Genomic DNA, 26,862 nt, shown 5'->3' on the forward strand with positions numbered 1-26,862 from the left:
CCAGCTGAACCACTTAAAAGGACATGCAGCAAAAATAGGGAATGCCCTGCTACCGCTCAGAGTCAACAGGACTCAGAGGGACATTTAAGACATTTAAGACACATTTAAGACACAGCATTTAAGACATTTAAGACATTTAAGACACAGCTTTCTAAATGTGCCTTTCCAGATTATGGGCGCAATCCTCTCCAACTTTCCAGCGCTGATGCAGCTGTGCCAATGGGGCATGGACTGCATCCTGTGGTGGAGCAGCAGTCAGGGAGACCTCCTTAAGATAAGGGAATGTTTGTTCCCTTATCCTGGGGCTGCGTTGCAGCTGCCTCAGTGCTGGAAAGTTGGTTAGGATTGGGCCCTATGTTTTGTTAAGCTGACTTTTTTGTATGTTCATTTTATCTGTCATAATGGTTATAACCCCTGCAATTTTTAATTGTTCACTGTTTTCATGTCGTAAGCTGTCTTGAATTCCACCAGAAAAGTGGGGCACACATCTTGTCAAATAAAATAAATAAAGCAACAAAGCCCTAAAAATAAACTCTTCTGTGATTTAGGATTACCTCAATCCTTCTTTACATCAATCACTGAAAAACCAGACCTAAAGAGATCTTGCAACTCTCTTGGAAATGTCTAGAAACTGCTGGTGGTGGTTTTGGGTTCCACACACAGATCGAGAGCACTGTTTTCACCCCTCCCCTCCAATGAAGCTCCAGCATTTGTTCTGGGTTGGCCTTTTAACATGGGAAGCAGCAATTGACCCAATTCTTGTCACAACAGCCCTGGGTCACCATGACTTCCCCCTTTAAAAGGGAGTCTGTCACTGGCTGATGGCTCATTTAGGAGAACTGACGCAGGTACATTCCCATGCCAAGATGCCAATTGTCCATGCTCACATCCTCTTGTGCAGTGTGATTATTCAGGGTGTCCATAGCAGCCTTGCACATAAGGCTTCCAAGGAGCTAGATTAGTTCTTTTTACTAATAAAAGCATAAGAAGAACCTGTTGGATTGGACCAGGGAACCCGTAGCCGATATCCAACCATGGCAAACAGATTTCTAATAATTTCTGTCATCATCCTTAGATGTTCTCTTGCAGTCTCAGATCTTTCTCACTCTTTTCCATGTCTCTCTTTCTCATCTTTTGTTCTCTCTCTTTGCCTTCTTTTTCCGGCACCACACCTCCATTTGTCTATCTCTTTCTTCTCTCTGTTTTTTCCTCTCTGATTCCTGCAAAATTCCACACCCTTCATCAGCAACTGACATTCCCTGCTTTTACCGAAGCAGGCATTACTTTCCTTCACCACTTGAAGGCTTCCCTTTCTTCTGTCTCCAGCACCTGATATTCAAAGGTAGGCTGGTTTCTACTGAGCCGTCACAACAAATAGCGGGGGCCTGTCCAAAGGACTAGCTCCTTTGAAGACTACGTAGCTCCACCTGCCCACACACCTCCTGGTATTAGTCAAACTGACAACTTGAAAAAAAAATCAACCACATGTTTCCACTAGACAAAGTCTTCATAGTTTGGTTTCTGAGAAGCCAAAATTATTTACTAGCCTCATACTAGTAGTAAATACTAGTAATACCTCATATTTACTAGCCTCATACACAGAAGCAGCAGAAACAACTCCCACTAATTCACTAGTAGGAACCAGTGTTCGTACTGAATTTATTATATTTATATTATGCCTTTCATGACTAGTGCATGCAGGGTTCCCAGGTCTTCTTTCCTCCAGCTTAAGCTGTATCTAGCTTGACACAGTTGTGCCTTGTATATACTCAAACCACAGCCCCGGGAGCTCATGACTGTTTCAGAGCAAGCCTGCTTTCCTATCCTGGGCCATCCTTCTACATGCTGCTTGAAAAGTCACTTCACTTTCACTTTCTGAATGCTGTAGGGAGAGGGAAAGGTTTCTTGGTGGCCCTGCCAATTGAGGAATAAGTGCAGATTCTGCACTGGGCAGTGGTGGCTTGGGTAGTGGTGGGTAGCGGTGGCTTGGGGTGTTAATGTGCTGAGCTGCCATCTGCTGAGTCTGCTCCTGGTACCTCTAGTTCAGTATTGTCTACACAGGCTGGCAGCAGCTCTCTAAGGTTCTTTCCCAGCTCTGCTAGGGGTTATTGCTGGGATCGTCTCTGGGCCAAGCAAGGGCTCCACAACCAAGCAACTTTTTCTCTCTTAATCACATGAGTCATGACATGAGACAACTATTTGCTCTCTCTCTCTCTCTCTCTCTCTCTCTCTCTCACACACACACACACACACACACACACACACACACACACACAGTCTATGCAAAGGGAACAAGTGGGGAAGGTGATCCGTTTGGCAATGACCTGCAGTTCAGACAAATATATTGATTTACTTGTGACTGGGGAAACAGTGTTATCACGAGGGCTATTTTAAGCCCTCTTGGGATGCGTCCTTCAAGCATTGGCGGGTGTTTCTCTCCATTGCCTGCAGAGCCAAAGGAGTGTTGTCTCTGTGGCTGGTGGAAAGCACTGCTGGCATTTCCAAGAACCTCAGAAGCCACAAATGCCACCATGGGGGAATTTTTCAGAGAGCAACACCAAACGTTGAGGCTCTGCAAGAGAGAAAGACAGAAACCATGCCCAGTGCTGCGACAATCGAAAGTGGACAGCGACTCCAAACAGGTGTGGGAAAATAGAAGGGTGCCTTGCTAAGATGCCTCCAATTGATGGCTGGTAGTATTGTTGAAATACCAGTATTGTCTTCGTGCCCCCATTGAAGGCATTCTGCCTCCAATGTATTGGGCCTCCAGAGACATTTTCTTATTTGGTTCTGTTTTTCTGCATCTCCTGCTTGTCTGGGTACTGTACCCCCTTTTCCAGTGCAACCATCTCTCTGCTTGTACATGCTGCTGATTCTCAGTTGACTTTAAGGTGTTGCTAATTTTGTAAGACTTTGTATGATCTATATTTTTATTGCATGCATATTGTTTTGATCTATATTTTGTATTTATTGTTTGAGTTGCCCTTTTGAGGGGGAAAAAGGCAGAATAGGAATTGACAATGAACCCTTTCTAGTCAGTTTCCATTTCTTGAAATCACATGAAAGTGGATACTTGAATGCACAAGTAAATGCAGCCACTTTGTACCATGTCTCAGCGGCGGTGGCTCTCTCAAGGGGATCTTCCCCAGCCACTGCTGCAATCTTTAAAGCTCCACCAGCCAAGCAAGCGCTCTCCCACAAAGCATGATGGACCCTCCACATTTTTGCATTCATTGCAAAGTGTCAGGAAATTCCTTTCTGGTGGAGTGGAAGCAGACTGGAGGGGGATCAAAGGGCAGCCACAGATTACCAGCAGAATGAGCACAGCAGCATGCCTGTTCTGTGGCTACTGGGAGTGCTCCTCCTCTGGGCGGTGGCAGCAGCAACCGAAGTGGCCTGTCTCTGCTGCTGGCAGCTTGTAGTGACTAGGGCTCACTACAGCCCTGCTCAGATCAAGCCCTGAGCCAGGCAGGCAGGGGCTGGCCATCTTCCTGCCTGATTCACCATTTCCTTGGGCCAGTGGGCAGATGAGAGGGGGAGACCACAGAAGACTGCTTGGATGATAACACAGGCACTGCAAAATGCAGAAGCTGGTATGAGAGGGAAAAAAATGGCATTTCTTTGTTTATTGAAGAAGTTTCTATCCTTGCTGAAGCAAGTGCCTCAGGCAGCTTACAAAACTTTCATAGTACAATTATTTATGCTCAACATCTAGCAGTAGTGTAGCTAAGAGGGTGGTCAAAAGACAAAGTTTTTGCAGACGCCTGAATGTGCAGTACAAGCATCCCTTCCTCCTTTGGAGCCATTCTGAGTGGTGGGAGTAAAAGGGAAGCAAATGCCTGTTTTGCTCCTGGTGCCTGTGTTGCAAGGTGCAAAAACCAAGATGTTACAAGAGATCCCAGATGTTGCACGGTAATCCCAGGTTCCAAAGCAAACTCAATAGACAGTGGTGATCAAATCCAGGCCTTTATTGTAATCCATCAGCAAAAGAGTGTAAATCCATCCACGTCTCCAAAGGAGACTACGTGCATCAGAAATGGAGAGAAGAGAAGCCTGTAACGCCTCCTTCAGCTGATTTTTATTACAATCTGGGATTCCCTCCTTGAAACACATTCATGGAGACAATTTATTGGTGGGTTCAAAACATCTGTTGTTTTATAATAGGCCATCCAACACATCCAATACATCCAACACAGACAATTCATATACCTTCAGCAGTCAGCAAATGGTACTGCACTTTAATTTCGCTCACAAGTGATCTCACCTCATCGCATGACTATCGGATGATGTACTGTGGCCTTCCTAAGGCAACATACTTGCCATTGACATCACGGTGTGTGTGTTCATCTAAAAACTGCTGTGAAATCTGACCTCTGAATCTGACCTCTGAACCTGGAAATGACTTTGCTGTGAACCTTAAACCTTTTACTGCTGTTAGACTACCACAACTCATTTAGGCTAGTTATATGTGTTAATGCACCAAACTGGTTTTAAATGAAGAAGAAGAAATGTAAGGGAACTAAGCTGAATAGTATCCTTCTATGAAAGCTGGTGTGAAGATTTGCTTTCTAGCATTTGTGTGCAAGGGGTGCTCCAGAAACTTGGTGCTTTAATTTCTGAACTTAAAGCACCAAGGGGAAAAAAATGTTCCCTTCCTTCGGAGAACCAACAAGCCTGTTACACTAGTGCCTTTGTTCAAATGTATCAACATTGTTCTGCAGAGCATCTGTGGCAGGCTGCCAAGTTTCAGCCTGACTTTCAAAACGAAACCATTTGAACCATTTTTTTAACTCAAGTTGAACTTGCTTGGACAGTCCTTCTTTACAACTTACCGAGAGATCAAAACCATGCTGCTTACATTTCAGGTAAGCATCCTATACCATAACTACCATAACAGGCTTACCGTGCATCACCTGGAGTGGCTTCGTAGGGAAGGAGGAAGGGCTGTTTGCTTGCATTCAGCGGCCTGCAAAAACTTAAGTGTTTTAACCCCCTGTCTTGCTATGCTACTGCTATCTAGGTCAGGGGTGTCAAACATAAGGCCCATGGGCCAAATGTAGCCCCCCTCCAGAAGCCATTTATTTGGCCCCCATTATAATTGGGCTCTTCCAGCTTGATAATTGGGCTTTCACATATCTTGAGACAAGATTTGCACATTTTCTCTCTTCTGTCATTTGCAGCTCATGAGTTCCTATGTGAGAACAAAGTGCTTATTTCTGGCCATAATGTTGTCACTTCTTGCTTAATGATGTCACTTTCTGCTTAATGACGTCACTTCCTGCCCTCAGCAGGCACCACAAATGCTAACTTCGGCCCTCCGTATGAAATGAGTCTGACATCTCTGATCACACAAGTGAGACAGAGCTGGGGCAGCGAGTGGAAGTGGGGGATAAGCAGGGGGGCATCATAAAAAAATGATCAAACATGCATTGATTCATGTATGCAATATATACATGGCATGTTTAATTCAAGGTGTGTGCCACCTCACGAACGGGATACGTTCCCTGGTCCCTGGTGTTATGTGATTAGGTCATTGAGGGCGCAATCCTAACCCCTTATGTCAGTGTGTTCCAGCACTGGCATAGCAGTGCCAATGGGACATATGCTGCTTCCTGCAGTTGGGTGTCACTCACGGAGGCTTCCTCAAAGTAAGGGAATGTTTGTTCCCTTCCCTCAGAGCTGCATGGCCCTTATGTCAGTGCTGGAAAGCATTGACATAAGGGGTTAGGATTGTGCTCTAAGTGAACATTCATTCCAAACTATTGCCTTTGTTGTGTAAACAGACACTCCCTGCCAGACACTAGCTGGCTACTGGAGAGAATTGCCTCTTCTTTGCATTAAGAGCCTCTCTGTTGCATACAGACCCTCTACTGTGGCTATGGGAGACGAAATAGCCTCATGAAGAGCATCTTTATTGTGCTTTGAGCACCATCACATTATGTGGTTCATCATGAAGTGAATGGCGAGGCAACACCTTGCAGAGAGCGTTTATCCAGAATCGCAGTGCGGATTCCGAGCCAACAGGTCCACCACTGATATGGTATTCTCCCTTAGACAACTGCAAGAGAAATGCAGGGAACAACGACAGCCACTCTTTATAGCCTGCGACAGAGACGCCTGCGTTGGCTCGGTCATGTTGTGAGAATGGATGATGGCCGGATCCCAAAGGATCTCCTCTATGGAGAACTCGTGCAAGGAAAGCACCCTACAGGTAGACCACAGCTGTGATACAAGGACATCTGCAAGAGGGATCTGAAGGCCTTAGGAGTGGACCTCAACAAGTGGGAAACCCTGGCCTCTGAGCGGCCCGCTTGGAGGCAGGCTGTGCAACATGGCCTTTCCCAGTTTGAAGAGACACTTGGCCAACAGTCTGAGGCAAAGAGGCAAAGAAGGAAGGCCCATAGCCAGGGAGACAGACCAGGGACAGACTGCACTTGCTCCCAGTGTGGAAGGGATTTTCACTCCCGAATTGGCCTTTTCAGCCACACTAGACGCTGTTCCAGAACCACCATACCAGAGTCTTTTGAGACTGAAGTTTGCCAACATTAAGTGAATGGTTGTTAAGTGGCGCACGTGTGTACACGCCATGGTGCACGCCTGTACATGCCATGGTGCATGGTACATGCCTGTACATGCCATGTACAAGCATATAATGTAAACACCCCATGTCCAACATGCATTGATTTTATTTTTTATTCTGCTCAGCTTTTCCCTGCCTGCTGCTGAGGGCAGGATGGACTGGAGGCCTCCTGAGTGGCAACAGGAGTGGCAGCAACAAAAGGGGAGGGTTTCCATATTTGGTGAAGGTTTTGCGAAGCCGCTGCCGCCATCTTGGACGTGGGCACACAGGCAATGGAAAGGGGCGTGGCCAGACGCGATTGAGCCCAGACGTGGCTTGGAAAGCGCTCCCTCCCCCCCGCCTCGTGGACCGAGGACGCCTCGTGCTGCCTCCTGAGCAGGTAGAGGGGAGACGGCAACGGCCAGGCAGGCTGGCGGGCGGGGGCACGCCCGAGGCGAGGTGAGCGCGCGGGAGGGTCCAACTGGGGGGGGGGATTCCCGAGGAGGGAGGGTTCCAGTGCGGAAGGAGGGGGACGTGTCCGACCCGGCTGTGCTTCTCTGCCGCTGCTTGGGGAAGGAGGGGGGCAGGAACCTGACCCTGCTGCTGAAATAAAAGAAACTACCATTTATTTATTTACTTAAAGTTTTTTTTTAAAATCCTGCTTTCCCCCTCCATGCACTTAGCATCTAAAGTGACTTGCAGTCTACTTAAACAAACAAAAAGGCAATGCTGACTTGCATGCAAAAAAATACTCTGCACATGTTTATGTGACATGTTACTTTCTGCTGTTAGTAACTTCCCCTCAGTAAGTTTTTGTCTCCATACTGTTTTCTGTTTTACCCCTTCTATCTATCCATCCATCAAGGGGGTCCCCAGTCTCTCTCTCTCTCTCTCTCTCTCTCTCTCTCTCTCTCTCCCCCCCCTCTATATGACAGTGGGGTCCCTAGTCTCTGTCTCTGTCTCTCTCTCTCTCTCTCTCTATATATATATAGGACATTGGGGTTCCCAATGCTTGTGCTCCCCTGCTCTGTGTAAATACGTCCTTTTAAAAATGTTTCTCATCCCACCTTTGAAGCTCAGCTATTGATCCAGGAGCAATAAGAGGGGCTATTTTCCCTCCCTTAGAAAAGCCTAGAAAATTAAAGTGATCCAGGCCTATTGTAGCAAGAATAGATCCTGCCTGTACATTTTCCTTCCTCCCATCCCATAGGTCATTCCCATTCCCATTCCCTGAATATCCATCCTCTTTCTGCCCCACCCCATATACTGTAATCCTATAAATACACCTTCTACTCTCTGTTCACACCTTATATGGGTGGACTGGGAAAAGGAGAGCAAAGAGAATCATATTTGGGAGGGCCACCCATTGCCCCACTGCAGTTCATGTAAAAAATTCAGGATGCAGTGGCAGGCTCTTGACTTAGGCAGAACTGAAATGGATGCCAGAGATTCATGATCAGGTTTCTCAGCATGTGCTCATTTTCATTTTGTTTTAAAACTCTCCAGCAGTGGCCAAGGGCTCCAGTGTGTATCAGAACACTGACCCGGGCAGTGTTTAATGTCCTTATTCCAGTTCTGTTGTCTAGATCTAAATTTACCCCCCTCCAAGCTCCCATTAGCCCTGGGTGAAGGGGAAAATAGACCAAAAAAAGATACATTATTGCTGCTGTGGGACTTGTAGCAGGTGGGACAACTTGGGGAATTACCCCTCCACCCTGCACTACTGTGTGATTTAAAAAATCAGAGCATCCTCTCACCCCTCCGCAGTTGCATTAAAACTAAACATGAAACAAAAACACGTTGGGAGAGCATATAACAGATTTCCTGCACTGTGATGTTTTGTACCCTTAGATCAAAAAATAGAACTTGGACAAATCATTGGAGTTTAAATCTGTCAATGGCACTAGCAGAATAGAACCTCCACGTTAAGAGATGGCATACTTGAAGGGTCTTGATACTGGGGGTGGATGGCAGGGGGAGGGTCGCTATCCCTTTCATGTCCTGGCTTTACAGGGGCAACTGACTGGGGGACATTCCTTTTGCTTGAATTATGACTGCAGCCCAGTTCTGCCTTCAGAATGTGGGCCATGCTCGGGGAACAAGGGCTGGTTCTCCCAGAGATGGGTTCACACACCAGTTACCATTGCCCTGAATTCCAGTCTCCGTGAATACAAAGGCCACCCGAGACGCCCTGGTCTTCCTAGGCTTCAGCAGCACAGAAAACCTAGTTTCCACAACCCTTGCCAGCTGAACTGAGCCCCAGTCAGGAGCCCGAGATAAGCCATTCTCCTGGGCACGTGTAATCTTGAGTGAAAACTCCAGCAGGGGAGCGAGCTGTGATTGCCAAGGGTCAGTTTGGGTGAGTGGAGCAAATGTTCATGATAGTACAGTACTGTATTCCTGCCTGCCCACAGAAGGGAGACCAGACTTGGCACTTGGAAGAGAGGGTCTGGGTGCCTCAAGATACTTTGGCAAACAAGTACAAACAGTACTATCCAAGTACTGTGATGCTCTTGGTTTTCCATTAAGTTTATAACTTTTTTAAAAAGACCTTTTAGGTCTTTTAGGTGTTTCTTTAAGGCTTTCCCTGCACCATGACCTTCCTCATATTAGTATCTAGTACTTGGGCGCAGGGAACTGTCTTTGCTATATGTCAGGTGCCAAGCATATCAATGGTGTTATGTAATAAATAATAATAATGGTGACATAGGTTTCTAAATGTATGACGTGGGGCACAATCCTAACCAGGTCTACTCAGAAGTAAATCCTATTTTGTTCAGTGGGGCTTACTCTCAGGAAAGTGTGGTTAGGATTGCAGCCTTGGTCTTCAGAGAACGACTCTTCCTTCTTTTTCTTTTTTCTTTTTTCAAATTATTAGTACTCAGGGGGTCCTTGCCAAGTGCCAGGAGCATTCATGACTAGAGCATGGAAGTGCTCCCTATAATTTGTGAAATTCACTGCATTAAGACTTGGCAGCAGTGGCCACACTAAAATAGTTTTAAAAGGGGAGGGGAATAAGGTAGTCATGGAGGATAGGGTTGTCCACCTTTGAAAATCATAGAATGATGGAGATGGAAGGTGCTTTGAGGTCATCTAGTCCAACCCCCTGCTCAGGGCAGGCAACTATGAGAACATCACTGACAGGTGGTTGTCCGGCCTCTACTTGGAAACCTCCAGTAAGGGAGAGCCCATGAGGCAGGCTGTTCCAGTGTCAGGCAGCTCTTACAGTTAGGAAATTCTTCTTTGGGTCTAACCTGAATCTGCTACCCTGCCATTTCTGAAGAGCTGTTGGTTCTAGTCCAGAAGCCACAGAGAGCAGGTCTTTCCCTTCATTAGCCTAACAGCCTTCAGATGCTTGAGGATAGCTCTCCACTCTCCCTTTAATCTTCTCTTCTCCAGGTTAAATGTGCCTAGTCCTTTCACTGTTCCTCAGGCAACTCAGTTTCCAGACTCCTCACCATCTTAGCGGCTCTTCTTTGAACCCTTCTTTTGCGCCATAGTGTTGAAATGGAAACTCCACATGTCAAGGTAGTTGTTTTTTTCAAATGTCCCTGGACATCACTAAGGGGAAGCCCTCCCCATCATGTCCTTTTTATCAGCTTTCCATGGGCCCCTGCTTGAGTATTAATGGGAATCAGGATGGAAGACTTTTTGCCCATTGGGGGCTGCTGTGATGTTCTTGCACCATGAACAGCACCATGTGCTGTCTTTCTGAACGAGCCACCTGAAACAAATGCCTGTAGATTTCTTGTCATGCATCCCAGGTTTGAATTTGAGACAAGACCTCTGCCACTGATGTGTGTCCATGGGTGCAGCACTTGACAACTTAGGACAGTTTGCCCAGAATTTCTGCTTCTTCTACTGGATTTGAGTTTTGGAAGTGTTCCAGATTTGGGGGGAATCTGCGTCCATCCATCCATTTCTAAAATAGACAGCAAAAGCATTCTAATCACATGTGGCAGAGACCAACACATGTTTGTGTTCCCAAGATATTGGGCTGGCAGGGGAGCTCCCATAGACCAGCGGTCCAGAAGTTGGTCCAGCAGTCTTGATGCTGTCCTCTTCATGGTGGGAATTAGTTAATACTCCCCCTAGATTGTTCTTGTGCTTAGATGCCAGCTTGGGTGTCCTTGTGTTAGGGATCAATTAATTCAACCAGCCAGGACAGAAATGAATGGCTGGACAGTCCTTGGGAACCTGCTGTTTCTGTTGTTATTGTTCATTGTTTCCAGCAGCTCTGTGATAGGGCTGTAGCTCTGTGGTTGGGGGTGTACTTTGTACAAAGGAGGTTCCTGCCAGTTTCTCCAGGTAGGGCTGGGGAATGCCCCGGAGACCCACTGCCAGTTAGAACAAACAATACTGAACCTGAATTCCTATGGATCTGGGCTCAGGCAGCTTCCTGTGTTCAGACATCTGATTGCCAAACCACAGTCTGTATTCTCAATCAAAGCTGGATGCCCCCTTCATCTATGTGCCCCTCCCCACGATTATATCCGAGTGCAGGAGTTCGAATTGCCCACATTCTCTTTCTCACAAGTACCAATTTCCAGCACGTCTCCTGGGTCGAAAGTGGCAACCTCCTTCCAATCAGTGGTATTCAGGGGGGCACACTAAGGCTCTTTACTTTTGGTCGCTAAATGCAGGAAGCTGGCAGAACAAGCTACCCTCAGAAGAAGCTTCTGCTGCACCTCTGCGTGAGTCAAGCCATAAGAAATGATTGGAAGGAGGTTGTGACTGGACCCTTAGATGACATGCATCAGTGCAACAGAAGGACCCATAGGAGGTTGCCCATTGTGTCTCTGAATGCGTTACTACCTTGCATCTCCTTCCAGTCAAAAAGCAGGCCCAGAATAAGTGAACCGACTACTCACAAGAGCAGCAACCCCGTTGTATAATTCCGGTCCATTTTGCACCTGTTTTTCCTGCTGCCTGACTGGGTTGACTCTCAAGCATTTTAATTTGGGAATAATAAATAGGTAATAAATAAGTTTGGTGTTTGAATAAATAAGTGCCTGGTTTGAATAGAGTCCTGGGTGATCCCACTTCCTCTGTGTGTGTTGCTTTTTAAGCCATTTCTGCCCAATGTTGCATATGCACAACAGGACCAAATGTATACACCTCTGGGATGGGCAAAAATGGGTTAAGCAGCCTGCAGGGGGGAAAGGAGACTTTGCCTGTCTTCGCTGTTGACAAGCAGGCTGAAAAAGGCATTAAGGAATAATCCCTGCAGGACGCTGGGCGCAAACAACCAGACAAGGCTGCTGTTGTGCCTGCTCAACAGACAGAATGGCATCTCAGTCTCTGTGGGGAGGGGGGCTGGCCATTGGTGGAGTGGGCAGAGGCTCTTGCCTTTGATTGGCTGGAGTGCCAGGGCATCCTTTTGATTGGCAGGCGTGGCAGGACATGCATAGGTGAGGGCTGTGATTGGCAGGGGGGAGGCTGTGTTGGTGCGCACTTAGCAACCGAGTGTGGCTTTTGTATGTGCTGCCTGTCTATGCACGAGCCCAAGTGGAGATCCTGGACATTGCTGCTTGCAGAGGGAGGGTGGCAAAGGTGGCTGGTGGCTCCTGGACCGTGTCCATTTTGGAGAGGGAGAGACCGGCTGCCAGCTGGGTGGAAGGCCCCAGCAGGCCTGGCTCTCACGGAGTGCATGCATGGGTAGCTGGAGCAAATAAAAGCTGGAGGGCACCAGGAAGCCCCCCGAGCGGGAGCGGAATTCCAGGCTCCAGTGGACCATCAAAAAGAAGGACCAGTTCACCAGGCAAGTGTTGCTGCTACTGGGCTGTTGGTCTGTCTCTTCTTTGATGTCTCCTCCTTGGGGATGGCCTCTTGTTAATGACCTCCCCAGTCTTGCCTCCACTCCCAGTGTGTGTAGACTTTCCATCTGCTATGGTGGGGGATCAGCACAAGCTGGAGTGGACAGTCATTCTCCCCACCACCACCACTGCTTTGGATTAAATGTGTGTGGAAAGGGACAGGACTGATCAGGGGTGTGCTTGTATTGCATAGAGATCCAATTTGGTGTCAAGGGAACTGTTGAATAACTCCCCCCCCCCCAATTGAAGACAACTGAGACGTACCTGGATTTACTTATTACATAATAATTGCACCATATCAGCTGTCACTTGTTTCTTGCATCTCTTCTATTATTGGTGCAGTTCTCTTTTTTGTTTGCCAGACAAGCATGGGGCAATTAATGCCATCGAACAGTTGTGTGTCTGCACAGCTCAGGAATGGACTCTCTCTGAGTAGTTGGGAGAAAAACTCCTGAAAACCCGTTGAGAGCCCCACCTCGCAGGAATGTTGCTGAGGATGGAGAGGTGGGAGGGGCTAAATCCAGCCCACATTGTCATTGCCCCTGCTACAGAAGGTTGCCAAACCTCCAGCCTTCCATCAAGGATGACTCCCCATGTGAATGTTCTTAGGTTTTGTGTTGAAAGTGTTCTGTGCAAGGGGGAACATGGGATATTCATCTAATATTCATCTAATAGAGATTCATGCTGGAAACGTAACTAGATTAACCGCCATAAAGTTGAGGGCGTAGCATCTACCCCTGTTAATTTTCTTCTGCTGCCCTTCCAGGTCCCTTGCCATGGTCAATGAGGCCTACGGCGCCAGCAATGGCATCGTCGTTGTCAGCAATGGAACAGCAGGCACCAGGTTGGATGGCAGTAGTAGCAGCAGTGAGAGCTCCAAGGAGAGCTCGCGTTGCTCCACCCCCAGCCTGGATGCAGAGCGGCATGATCACCTTGGGGAGAAGATGCGCCGGCGGCATGACTCCGGAGACAAGTGGTTTTCCCTGGAGTTCTTCCCTCCCCGGACCGCCATTGGGGCTGTCAACCTCATTTCCAGGTGATGGGGCCATTGCAGTGTGAGGACGGGGGGGGGGGGGAAGGAGTGCAGTGGACTTTCAAATGCTGGCAGTGAAGCTGTTCCTCTGTGCTGGTCGAAGCATCAGGGCTGGAAGTGGGGAGCGTGATCGGGGGGGGGCTGTGAGCCTGTCCGTGGCTTAGCTGAGCCTTCGTAACAAGAAAACATTGACATCGGTCATGCCTGATGTCTTCACCCTGTCAATGGAAGTTCCTCCTAAACCACACCTCCTTCTAGCCAGTTTCCATTAGGACCATACAAAGCTGCCATGTCCTGAGTCAGACTCTGGTCCACTTAACTGTTGTCTACTCTGACCTGGCAAGTATTCCTGGCAGAGCAGAGATTAGATTTGAACTTGGGAAAGTCTTAATTCACAGCTCAGTCTTTTGCAGCATAATCCTAGATTACTTAGAAGCAAGCCCCAATGTGTTCAATGGGGCTTACTCTCAAGAAAGTGTGCATAGGAGCAATTCATTTATTATTTTATTAGGTGAGCTGCTTTGTGAACTACTCTTGAGAACCAGTATAATCTTAATAATAATATTTGCAACCTTAGTTGCTAAGCTGCACCTTTCTGCCAGTTCAAGGCAGCTTAACAAAATTCATAAAGACAACCATCTTAAAAGAGAACCACACAGAGAATAAAAACACTGTTATGCTAAAATTTTAGATGAAAGCAGCAATTAAAATAATTTGGCAGTCAGGAAACCATCTACCAACTAAGCTGGGCAGAGAAACAGAATGAAGCCAGTCAAATACTGTACCACAAACCATAAAATTAAGCCAGCAGAATGAATGGCCAGAGGCTTGTCTTGAGTGAGATTCGAACTGAGCACTACAGGATTCACAACCAATTCCCATACGTGATGCTATCTGTAGTTCAATTGCAGCTGGAGAGCTTGGAGAGGCCTTTACTGTCTCTCACTCAGGGATTGCTAATGTCAGACCAGGAATAATTTTCATCCTTGCTCCTTTGGTTGGTTTTGCATCCTGGACTGCATCACCCCAGTGCAGTAATCTTATCCTGTTACATTTTGGTGATGCCTGCAGGTTTGACCGTATGGGGGCAGGGGGCCCACTCTTCATTGATGTCACTTGGCACCCTGCCGGAGACCCGGGTTCCGATAAGGAGACCTCTTCTATGATGATGGCCAGCACAGCACTCAACTACTGCGGCCTGGAGACTGTTCTGCACATGACTTGTTGCAACCAGACCAAGGTGGAAATCACAGCGCACTTGCAGAAGGCTAAGAGACTGGGGTTGAAGAACATCATGGCACTGCGTGGGGGTGAGCAGCCCACCTGCAGGGAAAAGGTGGAAGAGGGAGGCTGGGTTGCATTGGGCTGTGTTTTAAATGACAAATTGTCTTTTTCCAAATGCAAGATGAATAATTGCTATTTAAAGAGAAAATATGCAATAAAAATTTGCTTACCTAAACAAGAAAATAACAATTTTTTTTAAAAATGACCATATAATGAGCAATAATTTAAAAAAAATTGCATTAAAAATATGTCTGTAGGTAGGGGAACAAAAATTAGATGGGGGGAATTTTATGCACGTGTTGTTTTAAAGCATTTGTGTTCAGCCAATAAAGTTTCCAAAAAATAAGAATAGGAAAATCAATGGAAAACATCTGCAAACAAAAATGTTCTGCAGGGCCAGGGAGTTAAGTCTCACTAGCAGCCCCTTATCTTCTTCCTCTTCATCGGGCAGTTTGTGAACCTGTGGCCTCTGTGAGGGGGGAAAGGGTATGCCTCAAGCCTCAAAGGTATGAGCAGGTAGAATTGACTATTTAAAGTCAGTCACCAGTCCAAGCTATAACAATGCATCTTTGCACATAAGGCGCAGATGCTTACCTGGGGCAAGGCCTTGGGTGACCATTGTATTGGAGATGGCCTGAATGTAATCATAAATCCCAAATCTTCTCAGTCTCTTGATTTTATTTGTGCTGTTTTCCACAAGATACATCTTGGTGGCCATGCAAAAATGTTGGCAGCTTTACAAATCCTTGCTTGGGTGGACTCTTTCCAACCCAGAATGCCAGCTGCCTATTCCTGAGGCTTGAAATGCAGCAGGCAAGCTGGTTAGTGGGACAGAAGGCCAGGCTCCTAACATTCAAGTCACCTTTTCCAGGAGAGAAAGGGCAGGACATGCACTGGATAAAATCTGCTTGATAGGGGTCTTTGTTTGCTAAAGTAACCAGATGCACTCTGTTTCTTTCTCTGTTTCCTCCTCCTCCAGATCCCATCGGTGAAGAGTGGCAGGAGGAAGTGGAGGGCTTCAACTATGCAACGGACTTGGTGAAGCACATTCGCTGCGAGTTTGATGATTACTTTGACATCTGTGTGGCAGGTGAGGGAGCCAGCCTCTGTCCCGCATGTCTATGGCGATTGGATTTTCCAGCTCCCGTGGCTCAGGAAGGAGGATTTCTCCCAGTAGGAAGAGCCACAAGCCGAAGGCAGAGAAGTGCAGCACCTTTGTCAGCAGAGCTCTCCTGGGATTGTGATTTCTGATGCCTTCCTGCCCTCCAGTGTCCAAAAAGGGGGACACGACAAGGCCCTCAACTTCATTGCTTCTCTCTCTCTCTCACTGACTCACAGGTTACCCCAAGGGCCACCCAGAGGCAGAGACTTATGCAGATGACTTGAAGCACCTGAAGGAAAAAGTTTCTGCTGGAGCGGACTTTGTCATCACGCAGCTTTTCTTCCGATCAGAAACCTTCCTCAAATTCTTGAAAGACTGCCAGGCCATTGGCATCACCTGCCCCATTGTGCCAGGGATCTTCCCTATACAGGTGAGGCTGCTTCAGGTAGGGCAGAAGGTTTCCAACTTGTCATGAACTGCACATGCAGGCAGATGCAGAAGGAGGGCAGACCTATGGCATGGCATATTCCTCTTACAGCAGTTTATTCTTTTATAAAGCCACTTCCTTGCAAGCCAACTTATGAAAAAGGATTAAGAAACACCAAATAAGAGCATTAAAGGTCCTCACCTGCTCACTGCTTCATGACTCACTGCTTTAAAGCAAGTCCAAGAGAGGCCTTTCCTTGGCAGTGGCAGTGATAGCGCTGGCTGGCTGGCTGGCTGGCTGGCTGGCTGGCTGGCTGGCTGGCTGACCTCATACTGAGGGGCCACCACTGGGAAGATCCACTTGTGAGTCACTGCCTGCCAAGCCTCAAGGGGACGGAGACATTTGCAGGAGGGCCTCTAAAGGATCTTATGAGATGAGTGTAGATTTTTACTTTATTATTTAGAAGATTCCCTATCCTATCCTTGCACTAACACACCTGTAGGGATCACCATAGCAGTTTACAACAGTTATTAAAAGGCAATGAATAAAAAAAATTGAAGACAGCAATGGAAAAAAGACTTCATATCAATAAAACATCAACAGTGATAAGGGATAGAGACAGAAAGGATAATAATTAAAATGACAATTGGAACAAATAAGTCTTGACCTGCTGCTTAAAACATCTGAACCATTCAGGCTTCCTGAAGAAGGGAATTAAACAGCCTCAGTGCCACTCCTGAAAAGTCCATACCCCTCATTTCTTCCAACAATACCTCATCAGGTGGGGGATCTGCAGAGTGACTTTATATAGCACTGTTCCTTTTGACCAATAGCTGATCAGTTAGGATGTTTGGTTAGTTTACCAAATTTGGTACTACTATGCACTCACACACTTTGCTTTTGGGTCCTATATATTTTGTTCTTGTTTTTATGCCAAATAAAGGTTTTGTTGACTGTTTTGTTCTTGTCCATCTACCCCCTGCATGGGCAGGGATACCACTCCTTGCGCCAGCTGGTGAAGCTGTCCAAGCTGGAGGTGCCACAAGAGATCAAAGACGTGATTGAGCCCATCAAGGACAACGATGCAGCCATCCGAAACTATGGCATCGAGCTGGCAGTGACCATGTGCCGAGAGCTACTGGACAGCGGCTTGGTGCACGGCCTGCACTTCTATACCCTGAATCGGGAAGTGGCAACCACAGAGGTGCTCAGGCGCTTGGGCCTCTGGAAGGAGGACCCCAGGTGAGTACTGAGCAGGAGTCTCCACTTTCTCTTGTCTGGTAGATTTGGTTCAGTTTCTGTATTTTATTCTCTTGTATCTTTCAAATACAAGGTATGCTCCATTTGCTTCCCTGAAGTTTGAAGCAGCTGCTTTGTAAGGGTCCAGAACCCATCGTTCCATTAACCTTGGCACCTAAATGCCAACACCTTTCCAAAGGCTTGGGCAGAGATCATGCTCTTGATGCAACCTTTTCATGCTGCATCTCTGAATGAGTTCAGAGCACTTCTTGGGACTTGCCTCCTTCCAATTGGGAGACATGCCCAAAACAGAGATTTGTGCAGAAACACAGAAGGGTGGGCTCCTCTGAGAGTGTGCAAGAAAGAATTGCCTACCCTTTCACATTATCCTTTCCAAGAGAAACAGCAAAACATCCCTTAAATTTTATTTTAGAGGGGAAACGTGTGTGTCTGTTCTCGAAGCATTTGGGAAATTTTAAAATACCCACTTTTAAAGTCCTTTCCTCCTGAAGGCGACCCTTGCCCTGGGCAGTGAGTGCTCACCCCAAACGGAGGGTTGAAGATGTCCGACCCATTTTCTGGGCCTCCAGGCCAAAGAGCTACATCTACCGGACTCAGGAATGGGACGAGTTCCCTAATGGCCGCTGGTGAGTCTGTGACGGGTGTGTGTGTGGAGGAGGGATGCTTTGAAAAATGATTAGGTCAGGAAGTGGGATGCCCATCAATCTGAACAATGAAATGCAAAAGTGGTAACAGAGAGAAACCATTAGGCAGAATATTGTAAAATATGGGTTTTAATGATTCCGATTCTGTCCACCAACCCAGGCAGCTTACCAAGTCCATAACCCCTTCCCTTCATAAAGCCACAAAACTTTTGGCACAATCTCCTAGTTACGTAATGGGGATGCAAGACAAGGCCTTCTCATTGGTTGCACTCGGCTTGTGGAACTTCTTGCCTCATGAAGTCTGGCTGGCAAGGGAACTCCTTGAGCTTAGGTGCCAGTTTTTTTAAAACAACCTGGTTCAAATCAACCTTCATCAGGGCACCCCTTGATCTGTTTTGATGCCGATTCAGTCCTGTGCTATTTTCTGTGAGTTAATGTTTCTTGTTGTTTATGGTCCTTAACCGCCCTGAGGGTGCTGCTTGGGCTGAAAGGGTGGCAAATGCTTACTTTAGCAAGGCCATGCCATACAGAGGCAGAAAGGAGTCTTCAGCAATGTGCAATAGAGAATGATGGTGCATTCCCTATGATGCACCATCATAGAGTGATGGAATCATAGAATGATAGATGATAGAATGATCATAGAATAGAATGATAGAATATCATAGAATGAGGGATGGTTCCATCATAGAATGATGGAACCTGGGGGTGATAAGGAGTGGCAGATGCACAGGAGTAGCCCAGTTGTCGTCTGTGAAATTCTGGGGATTCTGCCCCTTTTGTTAACCTGCCCCTTTACCCCCCCCCAACTCTCAGGGGCAACTCTTCATCTCCAGCCTTTGGGGAGCTCAAAGACTACTACCTGTTCTACTTGAAGAGCAAATCAGCCCGGGATGAGCTCCTGAGGATGTGGGGCGAGGAGCTGACCAGTGAGGAGAGCGTCTTTGAGGTGTTCCAGTGCTACATTGCTGGGGAGCCCAACAAAGACGGCCACAAGGTGAAGGTTTCCTGCTGCGGAGGGGCATGGGAGACCCCCAAGTATTGATTCTGCCAGGAAAACAGTGGGGCAAAGTGGAGGTGCTGTGGGGGGGCTTGTTACCCCATGGTCCATCAAGCCCAGCACTGTTGCCTCTGCCTGGGGGGCTGATTTCCAGGAACAGAACCCAGCACGTTTGCCCCGGAGATCCAGAGCTTCTCCCTCCCAAATGAGGAGGCAGCATGGAGGAGTCCACAAAGGTGCCTGTTGGCTATGACTATAAAATTAATGCTGGCAACCAGCAGGGAGAGCTGCTTCTGTGTTCCTCCACAAGGGTAATAAGCTTTAAAAGGACCATCGACAAGTCTGTGTTCCTCTCATGAAATAAATCCTGATGGCCTCTTGCTGGGGTGTTGTGGGCTGGGGAGGAGGGATTGCTATGCACACAGCCTGCTGCTCCTACTATTGCAAAGGGGATACATGCAAACCAGCATCCCTGACTACGAGAAACAAGGGTGAGGGAGCAGGCCCCACTGAAATCTGTGGGCATGTGAAGCCTCCTCTCGTTCCAGAGTCTTGACTACCTCTGCATACCCCCCTGCAGGTCACCTGCCTGCCTTGGAACGATGATCCCCTGGCTCCGGAGACCAACCTAATGAAGGAAGAGCTGGTCAAGGTCAACCAGAGGGGCATCCTGACCATCAACTCCCAACCCAACATCAACGGCAAGCCATCCACAGACCCCGTGGTGGGGTGGGGGCCTGATGGGGGCTACGTCTTCCAAAAGGTACCATGCATCTTATTCTACTGCTGCAGATGTGGTGTATATGTGTGTGAGAGATTTTTAAAAAAATATTAATAATATTAATACTGCAATATTAATACTGCAATAAGCACACTCTGTCAGGCAAGGTGGCTAAAAATCTGGCAGTGGAGTTGGTTTAAATCAGTTGTTTAAATCAGTTGGAGTTGTTTTAAATTGGTTGTTTTAAAAAGTGCAGACAATAAAATGTTGTTGATCCAACAATAAAAAAGCTGGTTTAAAATGGCAACAAGTTTCAGAGGGGGATAGCTGTGTTGGTCTGTCACTGTGGTGTATGGAATCTGAATTTAATATTCGTATGTATTTTAATGTACATTTTAAGCCTACACTTAAATTCTTATGTATATTTAAAAACAATTTGGTCCATTGCAGTGAACACATCCAGCTGCTTCCAAGAGCTGTGGCTGCTTAGTCCTTGTGTGGGTCAGAGGCAGTTGGAAGAGATTTCCCCCTCTAGGAAGGTGTGCGTGTGAGGGGGAGAAGCAGAGAGAAGCCTTGTACAACAGGGCAGGCAAGGGGCTGTGACTTTTGGATAGCTGCCCACAAAGCAAGCCACAGAGGGATTTAGCCGTAATTGAACGAGATTAAGGTCAAGTGGGACATATGCACATTGACTCACACCCTCGGGTACCAGCTGTGTGTCCCTGTCACTGTTGTGTATCCATCCCCTTCTTGAGAAACAGTGAACACTTCAGACACAGCTGTTTCTACATGGCTCTTCTCCACCTGCTGGCAAAGACAGGATCTGTGTGTGTCCAGTATCCTGCTAGTTTTTCCGTGTACGTTGACTGTTGTTACCCAGTAGGATCCCAAAATGAGTTTTTTTACTTGATTACATCTCCCTATAAATGTGGTTGATTAAACTGTGTGTCTGTAGTTGGTGTAGCTTCAGCCCTTTTTGGCTTTTAAGGAATCTTCTTAGGGCTGATGTCCCTCTCCTTTACCAACCTGCAAAATCTGACCCTTTCCCCCTTAGGGCTTGAAAATCAGCACTTTTGAGAGACAACCAGGAATTATATTTCTAGTGTTCTTCCTTCTGCTCCTGGAAAAAAAGACATTTCTCCCTCTTGCCTTCTGAGTTTTGGGTTTTTAATACGAATAAAGGTTCTATGCACTAGTTTTATCAACTTCTGTCCTTTTAGTTTTTGTATTTTTTGTCCCTTTAATGAGATTCTTAGGTTTTTAGGGAATACTGTTTTTTAGGAACTCTTAATGTTTATGTTTTATGTTTTATTGGCTTTTTGTAAACTAAAATGTTTACAAATGTTTTGACTTTTTGTAAACTGCTTTGAATACTCACCAGCAAGATAAATCAGGAAATAAATTTATTTATTACATGGCAAACGATTTCAGCCTCAAGAAATACAGCCACCAGTGAGAGCCCAAGAGCCCACGTTTAGTGCTTAGTATGTTTTATGAATACTAAAACATATGTTTTATGTCATATGTTTTATGAATACACAGGGACTGCTGTGCCCTGCCTGCTTTGGGTCTGAAGTCACAGGCTGCCCCACCTTGTAAGAGGTGCCTGCCCCTTTCTAGCAGAGGGATGGAGCCCCTGGCCCCTTCAGAGATTCTGCTGAATTTTTAGCAGGAAGTTTACATCTGTGCCCATCTGGGTGTCTGCGAGTAAATGAAACCTGCCAGCTGAGAATACCACTTCCTGTCTTGACGAAATCTACCAAAGGTTTTGTATCCAACCTGCTAGTCAACTGCAGCCCCAAACAAAAATTAGCATGCTGTTTGTTTTGGTTGTTTTACTGAATAGATATCTTGCATGTTAAGTATTCTGTCTTTGAAACTTAAAGCAAATACATGTACAAAACAAAAGGGAAGCTGTAGAGCAGCCAAGATCACCGACACAATCTTTTCCTGACCCATGTTCTCAGTTCCTATTCTTTAAATGCTACCTGAACGAGCAAGGTTGTCTGCCAGGCCTGCAGCCTCCATTGCAAGGAGCTTTATGAACTGGCTCTTCTCTGGTGTATTCCAGTGAACAGATTCTAGTTGGTGGGTCCTCCCTCCCTTCCCACCTGCCCATTCAGCCCATGTCCTCCCCACCTCAGTGATAATTGGGCCCCATCTTGCCAATGTTGCCCCATTGTTGTAAGCCCTGCAGAGGTGGCAGGCAGTGATGGGGATGCTCTGATGCAGACCCCCTGCAAACTCAGATGCTGGTCTTACCTGCTGCCTGCTCATCTGAGTGTCTCTCTGTGGGAAGAAATGACACAGACCCATCCACCCCCACTGAGGGCACAGTCTTGAATTCTGCTGTGCAGAACTGAAAGCAACTGCCTTGCACTTCGGAGAAGGAAGAGGCTGTTGACTCACGATAGACCAGGAATCCAGCCTCAGCTGGCAGGCCTCATTTAGAGGTTCCCCCCATGGAGAGGGAGGGATAGGAGGCTGTATGCATGCCTGTTTTGCAGCCTGCTTGCCAAATTCTACATACTAATATTAGTAGTGAAGATGATGAAGTGAGCCTGTATTCCTTTGTTGCATGACGCAAAAATGCTGTTTGACCCTCACCCCGTTTATGCTTTAGAGAGGACAGGCCTCTTGGAACTGCTGTGGTTCTATTGCGAGGTGCAAATACCCCTGGAATAGGCTGGTTTGTTGTGCAGTGTCATCCTGAACATATATATTTTTACTTGAGCAGGAGTGCTCAAAAGCTGGCCCCTCTCTGTGTGACTTTCTCTGTTTGTTCTGGACTCTTCTCAGGCTTACTTGGAGTTCTTTGCCTCCAGTGAGACGGTCCTTGCCCTCCAGACGGTGTTGAAGAAATACGGGCAGCGAGTGAATTACCATATTGTCAACGTCAAGGTACAGCCTGAGCCAGGCCCCCTCCCCAAACGCCTAGAGCCAGGGCAGTCTCCAGGCAGATGGATTCTGGCACTTGACCAGTCCAAGTACTGCTCCTTACTGATCTTCAAGTCAGTATTGCAAAAGAAGTACAGTTCAGGAAGCAGAAGGTGCCAAAGTTTCCACAGGTTTGGGGCTGTGTTTGAAGAAGGTGACCACCGGACCACCTGAAAGTGGACTGGAGCATGGAGGCAGGCGGGCAGTGGGAGAAGGAAATGGCCCTTATTTTTGTCCTGGTGGTTGCTGCCTCCTGCCCCCCCCCCCCCCACATCCTGGCTGTTGCACAAGACTGGCCTGGCAGTGCAGGCATAGAGAGTGCAGGGAGGTGGGAGGGACAGCCCAGCTCCCTCCTCTCCTCTTCAGCCTATAGTGAGATGCCAGAGGCACTGGTGCAGAGATCCAGAGGCTCCTACCTCGCATCCCAGTTGCTCCCCCTGTGAAACTGTCTCCTCAAGTCAGACCATTGGTCTGTCAGGCTTCGTCTTGTCGATCACTGACTGGCAGCATATCTCTAGGTCTTCAAGGAGGGTCTCTCCCAGCCTTTCCTGAAGATGCTGCCAGGGATTGAACCCGGGACCAGCTGCATGCAAAACAGTCTCAGCTATTGATTTATAGCTCATTCTGCCAAAGGAACACAAGCATTTCTTGAGCTTACTTGAAGGCCTGTTTCTGTTACTCCTTTGCGTACCACAGTGAGAGAATCTGCCCAGGCGGATGGGCTTGACTTTCCTTCCTTTCCTCAGCTGGGCAGCAGCAGCAGCAGCAGCAGCATAGTCCTGCCCGGTTGTGGTTTCACTGGCTCTTTTCCCTTTTCCCTGGTAGAGCTTTGCAGAATGTTTGGATATTGTTAAACTGCTGTTGGGACAACTGGATGATGGTGATGGGTCAAAGAGTGATGGCTCTTTTCCCAGCCAAGATCCTTCTTCCCGTCTGCCCAGAGGGGGAGTGCAGCCTGGCACTGGGGCTCAGCCACTCGGCTGGAAGCAGGGAGAAGTGCATAGTTTGGTCATGACCACTGCAGGACAAACAAGCACAGGTACAAGCCCTGACCCTTTGTACCCACACCTCCTCCTTGTTGGCAGGGTGAGAACATCACCAACGCACCCGACATGCAGCCCAATGCGGTGACCTGGGGCATCTTCCCTGGCAGGGAGATCATTCAGCCAACTGTGGTGGATCCTGTGAGTTTCATGTACTGGAAGGTAAGGTTCTGCTCCCGTCCCTGGAAAGAAGCAGCACTGGCTGGCACTTCTGTGCTCCTGTGACCCCATTGCACATCTTAGAGGACAGACTCTCCTTCTGTCCCCACAAATTTAAGTGGAGTCTGGCTGCGATTCTTCCCACAGTTTCTCACTAACCAAGGAGCTGAGAAATAACTTACAACAGGGGTGTCAAACATAAGGCTAATGTGGCCCCCAGAAGCAATTTATCAGGCCCCTATTATAATTGGGCTCTCGCAGCATAATAATTGGGCTTTCTCATATCTTGAAAATATGAACAAGATTTGCACATTTTCTCTTCTGTCATTTGTAGCTAATGAGTTTCTGTGTGAGAACAAAGTGCTTATTTCTGGCCATCTTCTGCTTAATGACATCACTTCCTGCTTAATGATGTCACTTCTGGCCCTCAGCAGGTACCATGAATTTTTACTGTGGCCATCTGTATGAAATGAGTTTGACATCCCTGACTTAAAACATTACTTCTCGCTAGAGAGGAAGGTCCCAACCTTCCAGGAAAGCAGTCTGGTGCAACAATTCTCAAACTTTGAAAATTGTTTGAGCCCTTTACGCTCCTGAATGGAGTCTCTGGAAGCCCTCCTGGCCTTTAAAAAAAAAAAATACACTAGCTACCTGCATATATCTATTACCTTACTGCTCTTAGAATACTTGAGTCCTGGGGAAAAGAGGCCCAGGAATCTGTTTGGGGGAACCTGCCTCCCTTCCTGGAAAGAAATGCAAGCATAGAAGGAGAGGCTGGTCTTTCTCAATGCAGGGGGAAGGGCCGTGCTGATCTCTGCAGCCATCCTCTCCCAACCATGTTTTCATCTACATGTCAGAAAGACATGAACAACGTGGGCTGTGTTGCAGCTGGAAATTTTGAGTAGAAATTTTGCTACCTTTCCAGGATTGCATCTGTCACTTAAACAGAGTTGTGTAGCAGCAGGGGAATTGACTCTCCACCCCTCCACCCCCCCGTGTAGTTTTCACCCCGACTTGAACCAGTTTCAATGACAAATGAAACACTTTGTGAAAGTGAAAAGTTGCAGCAGCCTTCTTCCCAAGAACAAGGTTTTGGTTTTTCCTGGACTGGGTTCAGGGGTGGTATGACCTGGAATACTGCCAGCTGTAAGTGAAATTGGAAGTCCTGCACTTCCAGGTTTGTTGGTGGCTCACACAGTAGGAAGGGAACACTGCTTCTCGCTCAGGCAGGGGCATGGGAAGATCACTGCCACTTGTGTTGGAGGAAGGCAGGGGAAGCACCCTGAAATCACCTGCCCCTCGGACCCCATTGCAATCTGCTCCTGATGCAGCTTGCCTCAGGAGACCTCAGGGGCAGGCCAGCCACAACAGTGTTGAGTGCAACTCCCCTATGACCCTGAGAATGAACTTCTGCCTCATTGGCTGTACAAGGAAACTGCAAATTCTCCAGCCAGTTTATTTTTTAACCCCTACATGGCAATAACCTGGCTCTCTTCCCCCTTCTGCCTAGGATGAGGCCTTCGCCCTGTGGATAGAGCAGTGGGCCAAGCTGTATGAGGAGGAATCTCCCTCTCGCATGATCATTCAGTACATCCATGACAACTACTACCTGGTCAACCTGGTGGACAATGATTTCCCGCTGGACAGCTGCCTCTGGCAGGTCTTGGAGGATACGTATGCACAGTTGAACTCTCCAGTGGAGTGACAAAGCTGCCCACTCACTTTGGCTAGAAGCAAATCTCCACTTTGGGGTGTGAGGTCAGATGGCCCAGATGCGCCTCCAAAGGGTGCCAGTAGCTGCATCCTCTCCTGTTTGGTGGCCATTTATAAGAGGTGCCCAAAGACTCCCCCTTTTGGCTATGAATTCTGCTCTTCAGAGCTCTTCACATAGTGAATGGCATAGTGAACGCAGGCCTGCCCTGGACCCACCAATCTCCAAGGTGCACTCTTCTAACATCAGCAGCTTTGCTCCTTTTACTCAGTCAGTAATGCAGTCACTGGCTGTAGAGCCTCCCTGAGGGCCAGAACAGCTGCTATGCTGGGGCATTCCAGGGAGCACAAGCAGGATGGCCTCATGCTGAAGTTTGGGCAGTTTATTTATTATTATTTTATTAAAAGTTGCAGCATTGAGTGTGGCTTTTCTCCTTGTGCAAAAGTGTCAGGCACTGAAATACTTGTTAAAACAAAAGCAAAGTTAGATACCCACTGCTGCCTTCTGGAGGGGCAAACAAGAGCCGGCAAACATCCTTCTGTGGGCTACGCTGCCATGTTATCCTGTCAGATTTGCCCCAGGCAAAGAGGTTGAAGGTGCAGCAAATACTGCTGCTTTGCAGTGGGCCTGCACTGCAGTGGGCCTGCAGTGGAACTGCTTTGCAGTGGGCCTGTCCAACCCTTCATCTTACCTTCCAGCTGCACCTCTGCTCTTTGATTCTGTAAGCACCCCAGGGCAGCCTTAGTCAATTTCTCTAACTTTCATATGGCTTGCAGAATGCTTGCTTTTCCTGGTGCAGAATTTGGATCCTATGAGCGTGCACAGCTTGGGCTAAAACCCTGCCCAATTCTCTCCTTTCCTCACCCCCTCCTGGCAATCTTATACAGTCATCTTCCCCTTTTTCTTTTCACTTGTATCCATGCAGATCTTAGAAAGCCATGCAGGCTTAGAAACTTAAGCTTTTCCCCCTCCTCTTAAATGAAGGCAAGGGATTCTCAGCTGGAATCTGGACACAGTACCACATTTTGGTTCTCTCTTGGAAGATCACAGCATGTGCAAAGGCCTGAAGTTATTAAAGGCTTTTGAGCAGGTATGAAAATGAGGCGTGAATGCAGTGGCTGCTTGCAGCCTCTCCAGCCTGCTTAGAATAGGCCCCATTCCTCTTGACA

The 26,862-nt window shown here is 47.4% G+C and overlaps 1 protein-coding gene across 3 annotated transcripts; it reads left to right on the forward strand.

Moving 5' to 3' along the window:
• Positions 1-2,469: 2,469 nt before the first annotated feature.
• Positions 2,470-26,112, forward strand: MTHFR (methylenetetrahydrofolate reductase). 3 transcript variants are annotated; one of them, XM_066637244.1, is made up of 13 exons: positions 2,470-2,642; positions 6,706-7,018; positions 13,142-13,411; positions 14,480-14,718; positions 15,672-15,782; positions 16,031-16,224; positions 17,213-17,463; positions 17,973-18,107; positions 18,939-19,119; positions 19,703-19,885; positions 22,643-22,744; positions 23,866-23,985; positions 25,493-26,112. In XM_066637244.1, the coding sequence occupies exons 1-13, from the start codon at positions 2,597-2,599 to the stop codon at positions 25,685-25,687; spliced, it is 2,340 nt and encodes a 779-aa protein (XP_066493341.1). In that variant the 5' UTR covers positions 2,470-2,596; the 3' UTR covers positions 25,688-26,112. The 3 variants fall into 3 exon arrangements, with proteins under 3 accessions (XP_066493341.1, XP_066493343.1, XP_066493342.1); XM_066637246.1 differs by lacking the exon at positions 6,706-7,018; XM_066637245.1 differs by lacking the exon at positions 2,470-2,642 and having other exon boundaries at positions 6,874-6,959.
• Positions 26,113-26,862: the final 750 nt, after the last annotated feature.

The sequence above is a fragment of the Tiliqua scincoides genome, chromosome 9, assembly GCF_035046505.1.
Source record: "Tiliqua scincoides isolate rTilSci1 chromosome 9, rTilSci1.hap2, whole genome shotgun sequence".
In the NCBI taxonomy this organism is placed as follows: Eukaryota; Metazoa; Chordata; class Lepidosauria; order Squamata; family Scincidae; genus Tiliqua; species Tiliqua scincoides.